The sequence below is a fragment of the Hippopotamus amphibius genome, chromosome 8 (assembly GCF_030028045.1).
Source record: "Hippopotamus amphibius kiboko isolate mHipAmp2 chromosome 8, mHipAmp2.hap2, whole genome shotgun sequence".
NCBI classification, from domain to species: Eukaryota; Metazoa; Chordata; class Mammalia; order Artiodactyla; family Hippopotamidae; genus Hippopotamus; species Hippopotamus amphibius.
The window spans coordinates 53,743,192-53,761,511 of NC_080193.1; the positions used below are offsets into that span (position 1 = coordinate 53,743,192).

The 18,320-nt window shown below is 35.4% G+C and overlaps 1 protein-coding gene across 12 annotated transcripts in view; it reads left to right on the top strand.

Moving 5' to 3' along the window:
• Window positions 1-18,320, top strand: part of R3HDM1 (R3H domain containing 1) — a 178,428-nt gene that overhangs the window by 134,688 nt on the left and 25,420 nt on the right. For all 12 annotated transcript variants that reach the window (XM_057745227.1, XM_057745229.1, XM_057745228.1 and 9 more), the window contains 2 exons: window positions 1,985-2,139; window positions 5,480-5,631. In XM_057745227.1, coding sequence (XP_057601210.1) covers window positions 1,985-2,139; window positions 5,480-5,631 — 307 coding nt within the window. The remainder of the gene's footprint in view (window positions 1-1,984; window positions 2,140-5,479; window positions 5,632-18,320) is intronic.

Below are 18,320 nucleotides of genomic sequence, written 5' to 3' on the forward strand. Positions count from 1 at the left end.
TTGAATAAAATACAAAAATAATATGAAAAACACTTCAGTTTCTTAGAGGGACATGACTGTTTAAGCACGATATTTAGGTCAGATTATGTTACAGTGAATTCTACTCAGTGGTCACATTTTTCTTTTTAATTTTAGTGGCCTGTAATTCTGACAGGTACATTGTAAGAAGTTACTTCCTCAGTCTATAAAGAGCTGAGCCCAAATTCTAATGCTGCTGTAGATGTGTGTGGGGGGGGGTAGGTGTTCAGAGGTGGCATTTCCAACACAAGAAAGGGTCTTCACATCCCATTTCCGTTCCTGCCCTTTCTTTTCCTAGAGGTGGAAATGTGTCAGTGTATGTTTTGATGATACTTGGACTTTAGAGTATGAATTTGAAATGCTTATTTGATAAACCGAATATAGGGTTAGGTGTTAATTCTTAGACTAAGGAGCAAGAAAGAAGCTTCTTTATCTACCTACAAATTTGAGTATTATAAGAATTTCACAGGGAGAAATGTTTAGGAAACAGTGTATTAACAATCACTTTATTACATATAAGGACCATAATATACATTTTTGGGGAAAGCTAGATTGGCGAGAAGTCATTTCAAACATGGCAATAAAACACTGTTGCCATAGAAATAGCATCATTTTATAAAATCCTTCACTATTAAAGGATTCACTATAACTGGATTTTTACTTGATTTTTACTTTGTTGTAAATATGTTGCTTAGTTACCAAATATATTTTGTATTCATGTCTTTAGAAAAGGTCGATGCTAGAATTTATTCAATTATTTAGCATTGAGCAGAATCATTGAGGCGTCCAGGCAACGACAGTGATACCCTTGTCTACAATCAGTAGCTGAGATGGAATCTTTGCCATTCCTGTTGCTTTAGGGATTAATAAGGATGGAAATGAAAACTGGTATTTGTAAGATAGCAAAATAGATTTATAGTATTATCAGAGAAATTTCACTGACCTTTAGTTGTAGAAGTTTGTATAGGCAGTGCTATAGGTTGGTTTATCTTTGTAGAAGCTTTTTAGATACCACGACTGGAACGTTAGTTGCTTTTATCTGATTTCTTTAATTTAAAAAAAAAAGGATTTTTGCTGGTTTCTAGTAATTTACTTAAGTCTTGAGCTAATTGGTTTACTTAAAGGAACCCTCTTAGGGTCAGGAGACACATGTAATTCATATTCACTACTCACAGCTTATCACTGTGGATTCTTATTTAAATAACTGATCAATACACTTAACAAAAGTATATTTATACTCTTAACTTACTACTTAAATTACCAACAGTGCCTTCAGTTTAGGAAGAACTGTCTCTTAGGTGTTTGATTTGTGAACTTCAGGCAATTGCTTAACCCCTCTAGTAATCATTTTCCCTGTTAAGTGACCTTAGTAATATAATGAGGAAATAGCCTTAAATTTTGCTAGATAACTCCATTTTTCCTTGTGCACTTGACACATTTCCAGTATAAGGATTCATATGTTAGTGTGATTTTTCAAACATACAACTATTCTGTAAAAGGGGTCCCCCCCACCTTCCATTATTTTCGGTCTCCGGAAAGACCAGTTATACCACTGCCAACTCAAAACTCCATTTTTTTAACAGCTTCTGCACTGGGCCCCACAAATGATGAAGCCAGTCCTGGTCCACAAAAACTATTTTTAGTAACAGATTGTACTACATATTAAGTAGTAATTGTCTATATAAACCAAGTCTATGGCCCTAAAAATTTCCTCAGCTGCAAAGGAAATCTTTGTACACAAATTTTATTTGAATGTTATTTTGGAGGGGTGTGGGGAGTATAGCTGCCTTAGGTTATCTACATAGTAAACCTTTTAAATGTTAGCTCTTATAATAGAGGATTTTTGAGACTTGCTGTTTAAATAAGATTCTGTCATTTTAGAATACAAAGTACTTACCTAAAATACAAAAACTTACTGCTGGTGAAATAAATTCAAAGCAGAATTTAACTTACTGTGCCATTACAGGTTATCAAGTTATGCCCAACCAGCAGCAAAACTACCAAGGGATAGTTGGAGTTCCGCAGCCCCAGAGTCAGAGCCTAGTTGGTGGCCAGCCCAACAGCATTGGAAATCAGATTCAAGGAGTGGTCATCCCCTATCCTTCAGTGCCATCGTATCAGGTACATGGTCACTCTTACCTGTATTGGGTAGAGGTGATTTTGAATAAATAAAATATGTAGCTACATTCTTCTCCTTTTAGTATGGGGAAAATGCTTCTGTTAATACATAACTTTATAGTCTTAAGAGTTTTATTAGTCATTGCAGCTTTGTTCTAGCCTCATTTTGTTGCATTATTCATTCACTTCATTGATTTTTAGGAAAAAATATATGAACTATATTAATATTGACTAAATTTTTCTGGCATTGTCTGTGTTTTCAACTACATAAGCATATGAGCAAGTGTCTTATTCTATTCTTCAGCTCCTTAGAAAGTCTCTCGAGGAGAGAGTGGAATGGGAGGGAAAAGTAAAGGTGGAGGTAGGTATATGAAATAGAGTACAGATTATAAATCAGTGTTTATAGAATAGAGAAGAATGTGCAATTCCCCATGCTGAAACTGATTTTTCTCTCCCACTCAATCCAAGAAAGGAATAGTATGTCATGTATTGAAAATGTCATGGATTTTAATTTATAGTTCTAAAGTAGAAATACCTATTGTTTCATAATAAGTCTGATTTCTTTAGCCCACACTATGGCACATTTTCAGAAATTTATTTTACCTTCCTTTACCTTTCTGGAATAACCTGCATGTGAGTTTGTTTTATTAGCCTCATGGTTTTCCATAGCTAAGTCGAATGGTAAGAAATTCAAAGGCCATTTTCATTCATCTCAACAAGGTGAAAATGATCTAGTTGGGAAGATAAATGTACATGTATTTCATCTAAACACAAGTCAACAAATTGGTGATAATATACAGACCAGTAACTGAAGGAGTTATGAAATATGGCATGAACAGGTTAAGGACTTAATACAGAAGTCTTCTAGAAAGATATAAACCTTTAATTAGCTCTTAAAAGAAAATTATGGGTATAAATTAGTTAGGACATTCTGAGGATGGAAGGATATGAGCAAAGGAGGTGGCATATTCTGTGAAATTCCAGAAAACGAAAATCGTGATTAAAATGTAAAATGCGAAATTGTCAGGGACTTTTGATCACTGAGAATATGTCTACATTTGAAGCCCCTTGATAATAGAAAGCAACTAAGGAAAAAAGAAGATACATCATGAAACTATCAATAGACTTTACATCTTTCTTTTCTCTCACATCCTCCATGCTTTTTACTCCAGTCCTCCCTGCTTAAGCTGAGGTCCATGAGACTGCCCATCCCCTACTTCCTCTGTAGCTAGCATTAGACAGGATCACTACCAAGCCAGGAACTCTCCCTTTTCAAGGACCCTGGTCATGCTACCTAATGTCATCTGATGAGCATCTATTGGATGCCCAGGCACTATGTAAATAAGATCTGCCTTAAAATATAAGCTTAAAATAAATTACATCCTTTTTAGTGTAGTTTTGAAAATGGAGCTAGGTATTGAAAATGCTTCAGAGCTAAGACAGTTATAATTTCTATAGCATACTTTTTTACAAGCTATAAATTATTTTCTCATGGTATTTCATGTAATCCTTCCACTGGGTGAATGCTTGTGAGAAGTATTGCTCTGACAAGCAGTGAGTGACAGCCTGCTTCATACTTCTTACCACATTTGGTTAGAGAAGCTAGGTGATAATAAACTGTCATCTAAAAAATAAGCCCACGGGAATTCCCTGGCAGTCCAATGGTTAGGACACCTCGCTTTCACTGTGGGATATCTGGGTTCAGCCCCTGGTTGGGGAACTAAGATCCCATTAGCCATGCAGGGTGGCCAAAAAAATAAAAATGAAGTTAAATTTTTTTGGTAAAAAAATAAACCTGAAAAATCATCTACTCAGTAGAGTGTATTCTGCAGCTGTACATTCTCAAGTACTATTTTCTCTCTTTTGGTACTTCATTTTTTTTTTCTTTACCACTGGTTACAAATTTATTCTGTAGCTTAAATCATCTAGATAAAGCTGTCATTTTTCCTAGATCTGCCTTGCATATATACTAACTTAGATACAATCAGAAATAATATAAGAATGTTACACTGCCTCAGTAGACAAAAAGACTGAAATATATCTTGTCATACAAAATTGGATAAAAATCAAACCAGCAACTTTATCTTGGCAATGGAGCCAAATTAAAAGTAATTAAGATATTACTGTGAATTTTGAAAGGACTAGTTGCATTTCAGAAACATGTTGTATAGGCAAGACTTAGAAGTTAATGATTAACTTATAAATCACAGAGCCCAGGTGTAGAGAGTCATGAAGTGGTTTAAGAACTAAGGCTCTGGAGCCAGTGGGCGTGGGTTCAAACCCCATCTTCCCTCTTCACTAGCTATACAACCTTGGGCAAGTTACTTCACCTCAATTTTTAACCCTTTCTATAAAACAAGAATGATAAAAGTACCTTCTTAGGGTTGTTAGGAAGACTTCTCATGTACATATACATATGCATAATCATATACATAAAGTTCTTGGAACAGAACCTGAACATGGTAGTAAGTACTCAGTAATGTTAACTTTGATTGTCATCACTGTTACTACCATTACTGTCATTGCTGCTACCGTTGCTGATGTCATCATCATCATCAGAAGTTCTACACAGGCTTCAGCTACCAAAATCGCTGTAATGCAGTTGTAATGTGGCACACTTGTAAATTGCAAAACCAATATGCCTTTGTGGTTTCTGTTTTAGAAACTATGAAACCTAGAGAAGTGAATCCATTATGTTAATGTGGTTTCTATGTAGATAATGTAGAAAACAGAGAATTGAAAGATCGACTGTTTATCAGGTGCTTGCTGTGCTAGATCCTGTAAATGAGATTATTTTTTAAATGAGATTATAATAGAGATAATACCCCTCCTGAGGTGGAGGTGGCATCCGTTTTTGCAGATAATAAACTCTGAAGCCTCAGAATCTAAGTTAGGTCATGTATAGTGAAGTTGATGGAGTCAGTATCACATCTAGATATCTTAACCTCCAAAGCTCACACTTTCTGATCCAGTGTATCTCACTAGTATCCTACCTGAGTTTTACTTAACTCTACCTGAAATAAATTTTTTTACTCTTTCCACGTGAAATGGCCATCCTTTTTTGAAAAGTTTCTTTTTTTAAATAACTTCTACTTTGGGACATGAATCGTAACTTTTAGCCTACTGTACTATTGATAAATGTTAGCCAAAAACAATAACCAGCTAAAAAGAACATAGAAATAGTAAAGTGTTAATGCTGTAACTAACTTATCAGGACAGTCTGTTGGCAGTTTTAGCTTATTCCTAACAGCTTATACTTGAACAGTTTATGGAGGCTGGAGACATTGACACTTGCAAGGTTTTAAAGAATGTTTTTCCCTTAAAATTGTCTTTCAAATTTTAGGTTTCACTGCCTCAAGGTTCTCAAGGAATTGCCCATCAGACTTATCAACAGCCTGTTATGTTCCCTAATCAGTCTAATCAAGGGTCGGTGCCTACAGCAGGAATGCCAGTTTATTATAGCATCATTCCACCTGGCCAACAAAATAATTTAAGGTGAGTAATGAATAAAAAGCCTAATCTTACAGCCCCTCATTGTTTTTCTGGATTATGGTCTGTTGCTAATTTTAAAGTTGCCTAAGGGGCATTACCTGAGATCTTTCTCTAATTTAGAATAGAAAAACTACAATGCAATCTATTTTTCTAGAAATACTAGGGCAAAAAAGCATAAGCAAGGCATTCCATATGTAAACTAATAGAGAATCAAATTTTCTCGCATATGCCTTTAGTAGGCCAGTCTCCTTTTACTCACCCAAATGGAATAATAGTTGGCCATAGACCTTAGAGTTTAGAGCGTTTATGTGTTAATATTTAAGGTTTTTATAAGAGTTTGGGGAGAATGTATTTCCTATATGTAACTTCAAGAGCAAAATATCTTGCTGGAATCTTTTAGTCTCTGGAGAGTTCCTTTTTCATTGGTAAGAGGAGGGAGGCATATGAGAAGCAAATGATAATAGGTCTGTATTAAAGCAAGTCGTGAAGTATTCCATTAGCTACTTAACTTGAAAGAACAGAAGCTTCTCTGATAAGCCTAATGTGTTTAAAGAAAAAAAAAAAGCAGTCTTCCTTTGAATTGGGTATTTTTAGTCTGCTGTTCAGAATGGATTACAGTCTTTTATTTATTCTCATGACATTTCTTTAAGATTGCCAGAGGAGCCTTGGTGTCTTTTTAATAAGGGGTCTTAAGTTAGAATTGCTGATAAGAGATTGTCACCCCGTTATGGTTACAGATGGTATTTAGGGGTGAAGGAGGGATTGCAATACTTACTCCATTGAATCTGCTTGGGAATATGAGGACTTGACTCTAAATTTATTTGTTGTCAGAAACATACATACACACACACCTGAGGATCTCACATATTTCCTCCTCTCCATGGTTGCCACAAATTGAAAAAGCCCAGGCTTTTCAAACAAGTTGGTTGAAATCTCACAAGCAGCTTTGGAGTTTTATACTTTGAGGAGCCCCAGCTCTTTTGAGGTAGAGCTGCTGCACAGTGGAAAAAAAAATTTTTTTTTTTGGCCTTGCTGAGTGCCATGTAGGATCTTAGTTCCCTGACCAGGGATGGAACCTGTGTCCCCTGCAGTGGAAGCACAGAGTTTTAACCACTGGACTGCTGCTGGGGAAGTCCCCAAAATAGAAACTTATACTGTTAAATTTCCCATTATTTTTTAAAGCCTTCCAGGTGATTTGTCTGGCAACAGGAGTTGAAACTCACTGACCTATGCTAATCAGCCCTGTAGGCTTTTTTTCATCCATAGACTTCAGCTGTGCACAAGTTGCCATAACCCAGAAATATTTTACACATTTGCAAGAAAGTCGTAATATCTGTCATTGTTTATTAGTAAAATTTCATCCAAGATCCACTGTCCTATGATAAAACTGTGTCAGTTACATCATACCAACAAGTATAATAAATCTTGGGGAAAGTATATTTTAAACTCTGAAGCTATAGAGTCCTGATCCAAACACTCATGTTTTTACTAAAACATTACCAGATTATAAGATTTCTGTAAGAATACTTAGTGAGCCTTTGTTTTGAAAAATGTCTTCCTTAGCTTGAGTTTCTTAGCAATCCATTTTCTTGTGGTGGCTCCTTATACAGAAAAGTAGAATTTGAGTTATCTTTACTTTCGGTTCAACCAGTCAGTTATCACTGAGGCAATTTTGTATTTGGATTAGATTGTGTTTTTATGTGTACTATGAGAATTTAGTATAGCTTAATACAAATCAAGCATCTTGTCACTTTCAGCAAGCCATGTACCAGTCAGAGAAACTAGTTTTACAGCTAATCATGGTATTTCTCTCAGTCTGTGATGTGGAGAAAAAATTAATTTCATTCCTACAGTCTGCAAAAATGGCAAGCTAGTTGGATAATATCTTCAAAATACTCCCATTTTGGGTTTTTGGTGGGTTTTTTTCCTCCTACTTTACCATTTATTTTCCCATTTTTATCTTGAAACTCAAAAGGAGAATATACTTTTGTCTTTGATCTGCACTCTCAAAGCACTAGCATGCAGAGAGGGGATCTTGAAGAGACTATAACCTTTACTTTTCAGAACTCTAAAAAAAATGCTTCACAGAATCTTTATGAAATAATGAAAAAGAAAACCTACTTTTAAGTCCTTTTCCCTTTTTCATCTGCATAGTCTGCTTTTCCTCATTTTTGTAAACTAGTATTCCTAGAATGTCCCCTTTGTCCTACTTCTGGAGCTGTCTTGGATTCATTTAATTTCTCCTGAACTTCTAGTTTTGCATTGTCCGTTTTCGTTTGCCTCGGCCTTTTTTTGAAATAATTGTCAATAACAAAGTCTCAATCTGAACCACATCTTTTAGTGAAATTTTACTTCTGTTGTTATTAAAAGGGAAGTTAACACTTAGCCTAGAAAAATAGAATGCATTAAGAAAGTTACTTTCGATGCTAACATTGCCTTTTTAGAATGTATTTTCTCTTTATTGGATAGAACAGCTTTTTACTATTTTCGTAAGCATGCATTTATCAGCAAGATTAATTAGTAAATTAAGTTATATTGACAAAAATAATGTTAAATGGGAAGGAAAGAGGGTACTTATAGCTATTTCATTTGTTGTAAACTCACCAAAAATGAGTGATAATAGTAATATTTTACATTAATAATTTTTAAGTAGATACTTTTTAAAAATGAGGAGAGGTGATATTTCATGCAAAAATCTTTTTATTTTTCAGTCTCTCTCAGTGAGTTTCTATTGGGAAAAGTATTTCTCCTACATCTGCATTTTGTCCATTAAAAGGGTGTTTTCTCTTTTGATCTCGTTTGGGTCTTTCTGATTATACATATGAGACATAGTCATTGTAGAAAATTTGAAAATGCAAAAAATTTCAAAATGTAGAAAAGGGTGAAAAAGCAAATCAGCTACAACCTAACCACTCAGAGATAATCACTTAAATTTTGGTGTCGTCATTCAAGTCATTTTTCAGTGTACACATAATATGTGAACTTTGTTAGGAATCATATGTTCTAAACATATTTCTATATCTTTAATTACATTATTCATAAACTGATTTAAAAATTAAACCACATAAAAACATATGGAGTGGACTTACTAGGTGGCGCAGTGGTTAAGAATCCGCCTGCCAATGCAGGGGACACAGGTTCGCTCCGTGCCCCAAGAAGATCCCACATGCCACACAGCAACTAAGCCCGTGCACCACAACTATTGAGCCTGTGTGCCACAACTACTGAAGCCCACACACCTAGAGCCTGTGCTCCACAACAAGAGAAACCACCATAATGAGGAGCCAGCACACCACAATGAAGGGTAGCCCCCGCTCACTGCAACTAGAGAATGTCCGTGTGCAGCAATGAAGACCCAACGCAGCCAATAAATAAATAAATTTATTTTTTAAAAAAGGCATACGGAGTAAGGGAATTCCCTGGCCGTCCACTGTCCAGTGGTTAGAACTGCATGCTTTCACTGCTGTGGCCCAGGTTCAATCCCTGGTTTGGGAACTAAGATCCCACGAGCCGTACAACGCGGCCAACAAAGCTTTTTAAACACAGACACACACGCACACACACACATGCACGCGCGCGTGTGTGCGAAATAGCCCTTCATGCAAAGCAATTACTATTCATTGACCAAAAAAAATCACTGTGAGAGTTTGGTGTGTACCTTTCTAACACTTTTTCTACTTTTAAATAGATGCATGAAAAACTTACGTTTCAGGAAAGAAGATTTGGTGTTTTTGTTTTTGAAGTCGATTAGGGATGCTTTCATTTGTGTTGAGTCACTGAATTTTTATGCATGTGCAGAATTACTTTTATGACTTTTATTCTTCAGCTTGCTTTTTTCATTGAATATTAGCCTTGAACATCTTTTCCACAGAGTATTTGAATTTCTCCTTTTAGGTTGGAATTGAGAAAAATACAGCATGAGCAAGAAGTCAAGCTAAGAAATTTGTATTTTAGACTCTTAATAATAGCATGTATTTATGGTTTCTGAATATGAAATTGATGTGGTAAAGTTCATCTTTTTTTAAAAAAAATAGTTGAGTGGCAGTCATTGAGATAGATTTAAATTGGGCAGAGACCACAAAGAGAAGTGTTGTAATGTAAGCATCACGTGGCAGGATGCTCAGCTGTGGTGGTAGCAGTAGGAAGGGGATACATCTGGGAGGTACTTTAAAAGAAGAAATAAATATTTGGTAATAATATGTGAGGATTAAAGAAAAATTCGAGTTGCCTTGATGGGAAATGTCCCACTAGCAACAGTAGAATGTCAGAGTTGGAGATTAGTTATAATTTGTATATTGTTTACTTACAAATACCTATTAGATCTGGGGTCAGCACACGTTTCTGTAACTTTTGGGGGGTGGGGGGCACACCGCAAAGCATGTGGGATCTTGGTTCCCTGACCAGGGATTGAACCCTTACCCCCTGCAGTGAAAGCGCAGCATCTTAACCACTGGACCTCCAGGGAACTTCCAGCACACTTTTCTCTAACAGGCCAGACAGGAAATATTTTAGACTTTATAGGCCAAGGTGTCTAATTGTGGATACTGTTTTAGGTATGTATATATAACGAGAGAAAATAAATTTCAAAAAAAATTATTGACAAAATTCAAAATGAAATAATTGAGCAAAAAATTTTTTTTTCATATGTGTCTACTAATGAGAAGAATGAAATTACTTTAGGTGGGGGACCATTTTTACCTTGCAGGCCATTTAAAATCCCACTGGCCACAGTTTTGCCAACCCCTATATTTAATGATTAATAGATAGCAAAAAAAAGACCAACAGGAAATGGTCTGAAATGAAGGCTGACAGCGTAGGAAAAGGGGGTGTGGAAGCCAACGTACAAGGAGATTTCAAAGATTAACAGTCAGATGTTGCTGGGAATGATGAAGACCATTTGGAGGGGTGGGGGCGGGGGACAATGGATGGAGGTCATTTGTAAACTGAGAGAGTATGTGGTAGATTAAACAGCTTGCGGGAGTTCCCTGGTGGTCCAGTGGTTAGGACTCCACGCTTTCACTGCCAAAGTCAAGGGTTCAATCCCTGATAGGGGAGCTAAGATCCTACAAGCCCTGTGATGCAGCCAGAATAACAAATAAAAGAACTCTTAAGAAGGAAATAGCTTTAGACAGTTCATGAAGTCTTACAGATAAAATGTTAAGAAGAGTATTTATTCAAAAATAGGTGGTACTTTGGTACTTTTTTGAAAGACAGAAGGGAAGGAATTAAAGGAGAAATTCAGATAGTATATTTTATTTTTTTTTTATTTTTTATTTTTTTTTGGCACACGGGCTTAGTTGCTCCGTGGCATGTGGGATCTTCCTGGAGCTGGGATCGAACCCGTGACCTCTGCATTGGCAGGCAGATTCGTAACCATTGCGCCACCTAGGAAGCCCCAGATAGTATATTTTAAAACAAGGAAAAAGGAGTATATCTCTTAATCTTCCCACCCACTTTTGAAATATTCATTAGATTTTTACAACTTTCTTCCTCAAGTAAATTTTAAGCTTTTCCAAATTGTTTCTCAAAATCCATCCTGACTCTTCTCACAGCCCAAGAATTTGAATGGCTTGCCATTTTATTTGATATTTCTCCAGACAATAGGTAACCTAGGTAACAAGTGATCCCTGAGATAGGCCAAGTTTAGGAAGCAGAAAAGGTCTGTGTTGAAAGTGCCCCTCTGGCATACTCTGTGTATTTTATTTTGTGACTAATTTCTTTGCCTTGACAGTGTGCTGACTTCTTTGTTTTACTTATCAGTGTTGCAAACAGTATCACACATATTGATGAAAGGACGTTAAAAACCTACATCCTCTTGATTTCCATTTCCAGCCATGATAGATTAACAGGGACCAAAGTTATCCTCCTACCTTAACTTAAAAACTAGAGAAATACATGAAACAACAGTCTTCATTAGGCAGTGAGGGACAGTAAACTCTGAGAGAGGAAAAACAAAGAAGTGAGTCTTATGATTGCCCCAGCTTCCAGCCTGGAGAGAATTTCCTAGCCACAGCTCAAGGAGGGGAAACACAAGCAAAACTCTGTCTGAATTAAGGAGATGGAATTAGGAGGCCAAGGTGGCTTAGAGTTTGCAGGGCAGAATAGTGAAGAGAAGAGAGTTACAAAGAGATTGCTCTTGTTGATTGCTCACTGGTGCACGTGTGTGCAAACAGTACCCAAGGCCAGGAAAAGAATCAGTCAAAAGGAATAGGCAATCCCTGGAGCTCACACAAGAAAAGGAATAGTTTATATTCCTACCAGCCAGCAGGTCAAAACCTCATAATACATAGGGCATTGAGTAAAGAACTGAAAAGAATACTATCTCAGTAGTGGAGGACAATTAGCCTTGGATTAAAAGCTGCTCTGGTTCTGCCTTAAACAAGCAAGACCCAAAAGGATTAAATTGTCTCCAAATAACTGTGGCTCAGAGCAAAGCTCAAAAATATTGTTAAAAAAATACAAGGATATCTAACACTCCCCAAGATTAAATTCATAAGGTCTAGCATCCAATCAAAAATTATCAATTATGCAAAGAAGTAAGAAACTAAGGCCAATAATGAAGAGAAAAATCAGTCCATTGACACTGACCGAAACAGTGCCAGTATAAAATTCAGCGGAAAAAGGACTAGGAAAAAATGAACAGAGCACCAGTGCTTTTCAGGGGGCCTAATGCATATGCAGTTGGCATCCTCAAAAGAGAGGAAAAGGGGGGACCAAAAAATATGTGAATAGTAATGGTTGAAATGTTTCAAAATTTATGAAAATTATAAACCTGCAGATCCAAAAAAGTTCAACAAACGTCAAGCAAAAGAAATATGGAGGAAACTTCTCAAAATGTTATAAAGGGAGAATTGTAAAAGTAGCCAGAGCAAAAAGACACGTTACATACAGAGGAACATAGATCATAATTCGGTAGACTTCTTGTTAAAAACAATTCAAGCCAGAAGACAGAGGCACAGCATCTTTATTTGAAGTAATGAAAGAAAAAACATAGAATTCTATACCAGTAAAAATATTTTTCAGAGACAAATATGAAATAAAGACTATTTCAAACATGCAGAAACCTGAAGAATTAATCACCAGCTTACCTGCACTGCAGGAAATGTTAAAAGAAGTCTTTCAGACAGTAAGAAAATTATACCAAATGGAAACTGGCTACATAAAAGAATGAAAATGGAAAGTCGAGAAATATACTGACTGGGAAATCAAATATCTGAAAAAGTACTTCTATAGAGAGGATATCAAGAATTCTCAAACCTCAGTAATTAAAAAAAAAAAACCTTCAGAAACAATTGTTTAAAAAGTTAAACCTTCCATATGGAACATTGCTACACAACAGAGGTTCGTGGTGGGAGAAGGTGTGGAGACTTAGTGATGTTCTTTTCTTAATCCAAATAGAGGTTACATAGTTTGTCGTTTTTTGCTTCTTTAAATGGGATTCTTTATATTTCTGGGTACTCTTCTTGTGTGTGTGTGTGTGTGTGTGTATACACATGTATATATATATTTCAAACCCCTAAACAGGTAATAAAATCACTTAACTATGGGGGAAGACCTTAAGAGATAAAAGCCAAGGGAATGGGAAGAGAGGAATTGGAAACGCTAAATAGAGACAGCTTTTGAGAATTGCATCCCTAAATGGGAGCACTGAATTTCATTAGTATATGGGAGGGAGAAATTAGGTTAAGAAAGAGTGTCCTGTTCTTAATTTAAAAAAAGAAGTGTTTGTACGCTGAAATGAAAGACAGCAGAAAGAGGTGTGTTGCTGTAGGAGAGAGGGTAGAGTTGTAAGGTCCCTAAGGAGGATGAGAGTAAACAATCGAAGTTGGTTAGCCATAAATAAGATGCAGAGTATTCGCGTGTGGTAAATGGAGGGAAAGCACAGTGCATGGGTACAGATATTAGTATGTAGACAGGTATGGTGAAGAGGTTATGAAAATACTTTTCTGATTGTTTTTCTCACTGATTTAGGATTCAGGATGTGAAGTGCATTATCAGAGTAGATGAATGTTTTAAAGGTTGTTTTAGTATAAAGACTCAGCACAGTTACATTAAGACAGATTTCAAAAAGAAAATATCAAGATGGGGGAAATGTGACATGTCTGATAAAAGCTTATAAACATTTTTATCACTTCTGTATGTTCTAGAATGATAATAAATTCGTGAGAATAAGTAGTTTACCCACTAGTCAAGAACTAATAATAAATTATTACATGAGAAAGTGTTCACTCTCACCAACAATCTTAAGAAGTGAGAATTAAGGCAACCTTAACCAAAAAAGGAAGACAAAATGCTTAGTTAACAGTAAGCAGAGAGACAAACATTGCTGGGTGCTGGGCATATGAAGCCCGTTTTTCTTATAAATCAGTCTAATGATATTTAACAACACACGAAACTGCTGTACCTTTTTATTCTGTAATTCTACCTCTAAAAGGTTTATCACAAATATAATCCAGCCCCAAAATTAAAATTGCTCCAAAACAAGATGTAAAAAGTTTTGTTATTAATAGGAAAATCCAACAAAAATAATCCAAAAGAAATATGGAGTAACCCTTGAATAGTTTAAACTTTCATTTTTAATTTTTTCCCCCTTCCTAGGCTGATTAAATTTGGTTTAAATTCCAGTGAAATTTGCTCAGGTTGTCACAGATGGTGAGTCAGTCATTGGGGCCAATGAGATTCAGAGTGCTTGTTCTTTGTTAACTGCTTCAGTCTTTTTAATTCATTATTAAAGAATTAAATGTGTGATACCTAGACTACTGTAGTCCCCAAATGCATTATATTGATTACTTACAGCATCTTCAGGGAGCACAGCACATGTCTACTGAGTAATATTATTAAGTTCTGGAGGCTTGTTTGACTATCATTGTCAATAAGACGACAGATGGTTTAAAAAGAAAACCAAAGCACACCTTTCCAACTATTCATAAATTTTCAAGGACACCATGTTTAGGAGCCACTAAAAGCTGTAGCACGTGTGGGACTTGCTTTTCAAGTGAACTAATTATTGTTTAATCTCCCATCAAAAAAAAATTTTTTTTAATAACAATCATAGTATTTGTAAAACCATAAAGAGAAGAGATAAATAATAGCAATAACATTTTTATGTAGGGTTTTGAAAACTATTACTTTTCCTAAATTATCAACCTTTTTGTGGGTGACTTCATATAATATAATTTCTTTATGTGTACCTTTTTATATATATACCATTTTTGTCTGTTGTACCATTTCCTTATTTACCTTCTTTGGGAACAGCGTTATTGAGATAAAATTCATATACCATACAATTCACCCACTTAAGTGTACTGTTTAATAGTTTTTAGTATATTCACAGATGTGCAGCAACCATCACCACAGTCGATTTTAGAACATTTTTATCTCAAGAACAAAACAAAACCCTGAAGTGAAAGCAAACCAAGTGTCCCACAGCAGATAAATGGATAAATTAAATGTGGTATAGACATACAGTGGAATATTATTCAATCTTAAAAAGCAAGGAAATTCTGTCACATGCTACAACATGGATGAATCTTGAAGACATTATGCTGTGTGAAGTAATCCAGTCAGAAAAGGACCAGTATTGTATGATTCTACTTTATTTGAGTTACCTAGAGTAGTCAAATTCATAGAAACAAAGTAGAATGGTGGTTGCCTGAGGCTGGGGAAAGGAGGAGTGTGGAGTTGCTATTTAATGGGTACAATTTCCGTTTTGCAAGATGAAGAGTTCTGGAGATGGATGGTGGTGGTAATGGTTGTAAAACAGTGTGAATGTGTTTAATGGCACTAAGCTATATGCTGATGTTGGTAAATTGTATGCTATGTTTATTTCATCACAATTTAAAAATTTTTAATGTGAATATACTGATGAAGGAATAAAACAGGAAACCCTGTACTCTTTAGCTGTTACCCTCCAGCCCCTCCACCACCACCACCATCTCCTAGGCACTGATTTACTTTCTGTCTCTATAGATTTCCCTGATGCTGGACATTTCATATGAATGGAATTATATGTAGTCTTTTGTGACTGGTTGCTTTCACTCAGCCTAATGTTTTCAAGGTTCATCCATGTTGTAGCATACTACCAGTAGGTTATTCCTTTTTATAGCTGAATAATACTCCATGATAGGGATATATCACATGGTGTTTATCCATTTGTTGGTTGATGGACATTTGGTTTGTTTCCATCTTTGACTGCTGTGGATAGTACTGTTATAAATGTTAGTTTGTATATTTTTGTGTAGACATATGTTTTCATTTCTATAGGAGTGGAATCACTGGGTCATATTGTAACTTTTTGTTTAATCATTTGAGGAACTGCCACTCTATTCCGAAACAGCTGCAATGTTTTACATCTCCATAAGCAGTGCATGAGTGATCTTATTTCTCCACATCCTTTAACACTTGTTAATTATCTGACTTTAGGTGTGAAGTAGTATCTCATTGTGATTTTTATTTTGATTTTCCTGGTGACCAATAATACTAAATATCTTTTCATGTGCTTATTAAGCCATTTGTATGTTTTCCTTGGAGAAATGTACATTCAGATCCTTTGCCCAATTTGATAGGGTTGTGTGTCATTTTATTATTGAATTGTAAGATTTCTTCATATATTCTGGTACAAGTCGCTTAACATATATATGATTTGCAAATATTTTCTCTCTTTCTGTGGGTTGTCTTTTCACTTCCTTGATGCAGTCCTTTCAAATACAAAAGTTTTTCACTTTGATGAAGTCCAGTTTATCTATTTCTCTTTTGTTGCTCACGCTTTTGGTATCATACCAAAGAATTTATTACAAGGTCTGTGATCACAAAGATTTATGTCTGTATCTTCTAAGAATTTTATAGTTTTAGGTCTGACATTTAAATCTATGATCATTTTTAATTAACTTTTTATATGGGATGAGACAAGCATCCAACTTCATTGTTTTGCACATAGCTGTTCAGTTCTCCCAGTGCTGTTTGTTGAAAAGACTGTTCTTTCCCCATTGAATGGTCTTGGCACCCTTATTGAAAATCACATGATCATAAATGTCTAGGTTTATTTCTGGACTATCAGTTCTCTTCTACTAATCTGTTTATCCTGTGCCAGTGCCACATTATATTGATGAAGTTTTGAAGTCAGGATATATGAGTCTCCAGTTTGGTTCTTTATCAAGATTGTTTTGGCTATTCTGTGTCCCTTGCAGTTCCATATGAATTTCATAATCACTTTATCCATTTCTGCAAAGAAGTCAGCTGGAATTCTGACAGAGATTATGTTGAGTCTGTAGATTAATTTGGAGAATTGGCATCTTAACTATGTTAATTCTTGCATTCCATGAACATGGGATGTTTTTCTGTTCTTTAGATCTTTAATTTCTTTAAACAATGTTTCTGTAGTTTTTAGAGTTAATTTTTCACTTGTTTTATTAAACTTATTCCTAAGTATTTCATTCTTTTTGATGATACTATGAATGGAATTGTTTTAATTTCATTTTGATTGTTCATTGGAAGTGCATAGAAATGCAGATTATTTTTGTGTTGATACTGTATCCTACAACTTTGTTGAACTCATTTACTTTACATAATGCTTTTAAAATAGTTTTCTTGGGGTTTTCCATATACATGGTCATGTCATCTGTGAAGAAATCATTTTATTTCTTCCTTGTCAATTTGGGTACTCTTTGTTTCATTTTCTTACCTCATTGCCCTAGTACAGTGTTCAGTACAGGTAGTGAGAGCTGACATCATTGTCTTCGTGACTGGTCAGCATTCAGTCTTCCACCTTAATAATGATGTTAGTTGTGGATTTTTCATAGGTACTCTGTGTCATGTTGAGAAAAGATATGTATTACGTTAATTAATTTTCAGACATTAAATGACCCTGGCATTCCTGGGATAATCACACTTGGTTAGATTTTAGCATTTATATCCATAAGAGATACTGGTCTGTTGTTGTCTTGTGTCTTTGTCTGGTTTTAGTATTAGGGTAATGTAGGATGAGTTGGGAAGTGTTCTTTTCCATGTTTTGAAAGAGTTTATGAAGAATTATTGTTAATTTTTCTTTAAGTGTTTAATAGAATTCAGTGATGAAGCCTTCTATGCAGGGGCTGTTGTGTAGGGGAAGGAGGTGTGTGTGTGTAAGTTGTTTTATGAGTACTGTGTCAGTTTCTTCATTTGTTATAGGCCCATTCTGATTCTCTGTTTCTAGTTGAGTTCGGTTTAGCAGTTTGTATATTTCGGGGAATTTGATCTATTTTCTTGGTATACAATTTTTCATACTATTGTGTTATCCTTTTTATTTCTGTAGTAATCTCCCCTCTTCGTTTCTGATGCTAGTAATTTGAGTTTTCTTTCTTTTTTTCTTGGTCAGTTTAACAAAAAGTTGTCAATTTTGTTGATATTTTCACTGAACCAGCTTTTTTGGTTTTTACTGATTTTTCTTGTTTTTCTGTTCTCTATTTTGCTTATTCCCATTGTAATCTTTCTATTTACTTCCTGTGGCTTGCTGTAGGCTTGGTGATCTCTCCCCCAGCCCACCACCCAGTGTCTTAAGATAGAAGTGTAGGTTATTGATCTGAGATCTTTTGTCTTTTTTAATATTGACATTTACAGCTATAAGTTTCCCTCTAAGCACTGCTTTAGTGGCATTCCATAAGATTTGGTATGTTGTGTCTTCATTTTCATTCATCCCAAAATATTTTCTGGTTTCT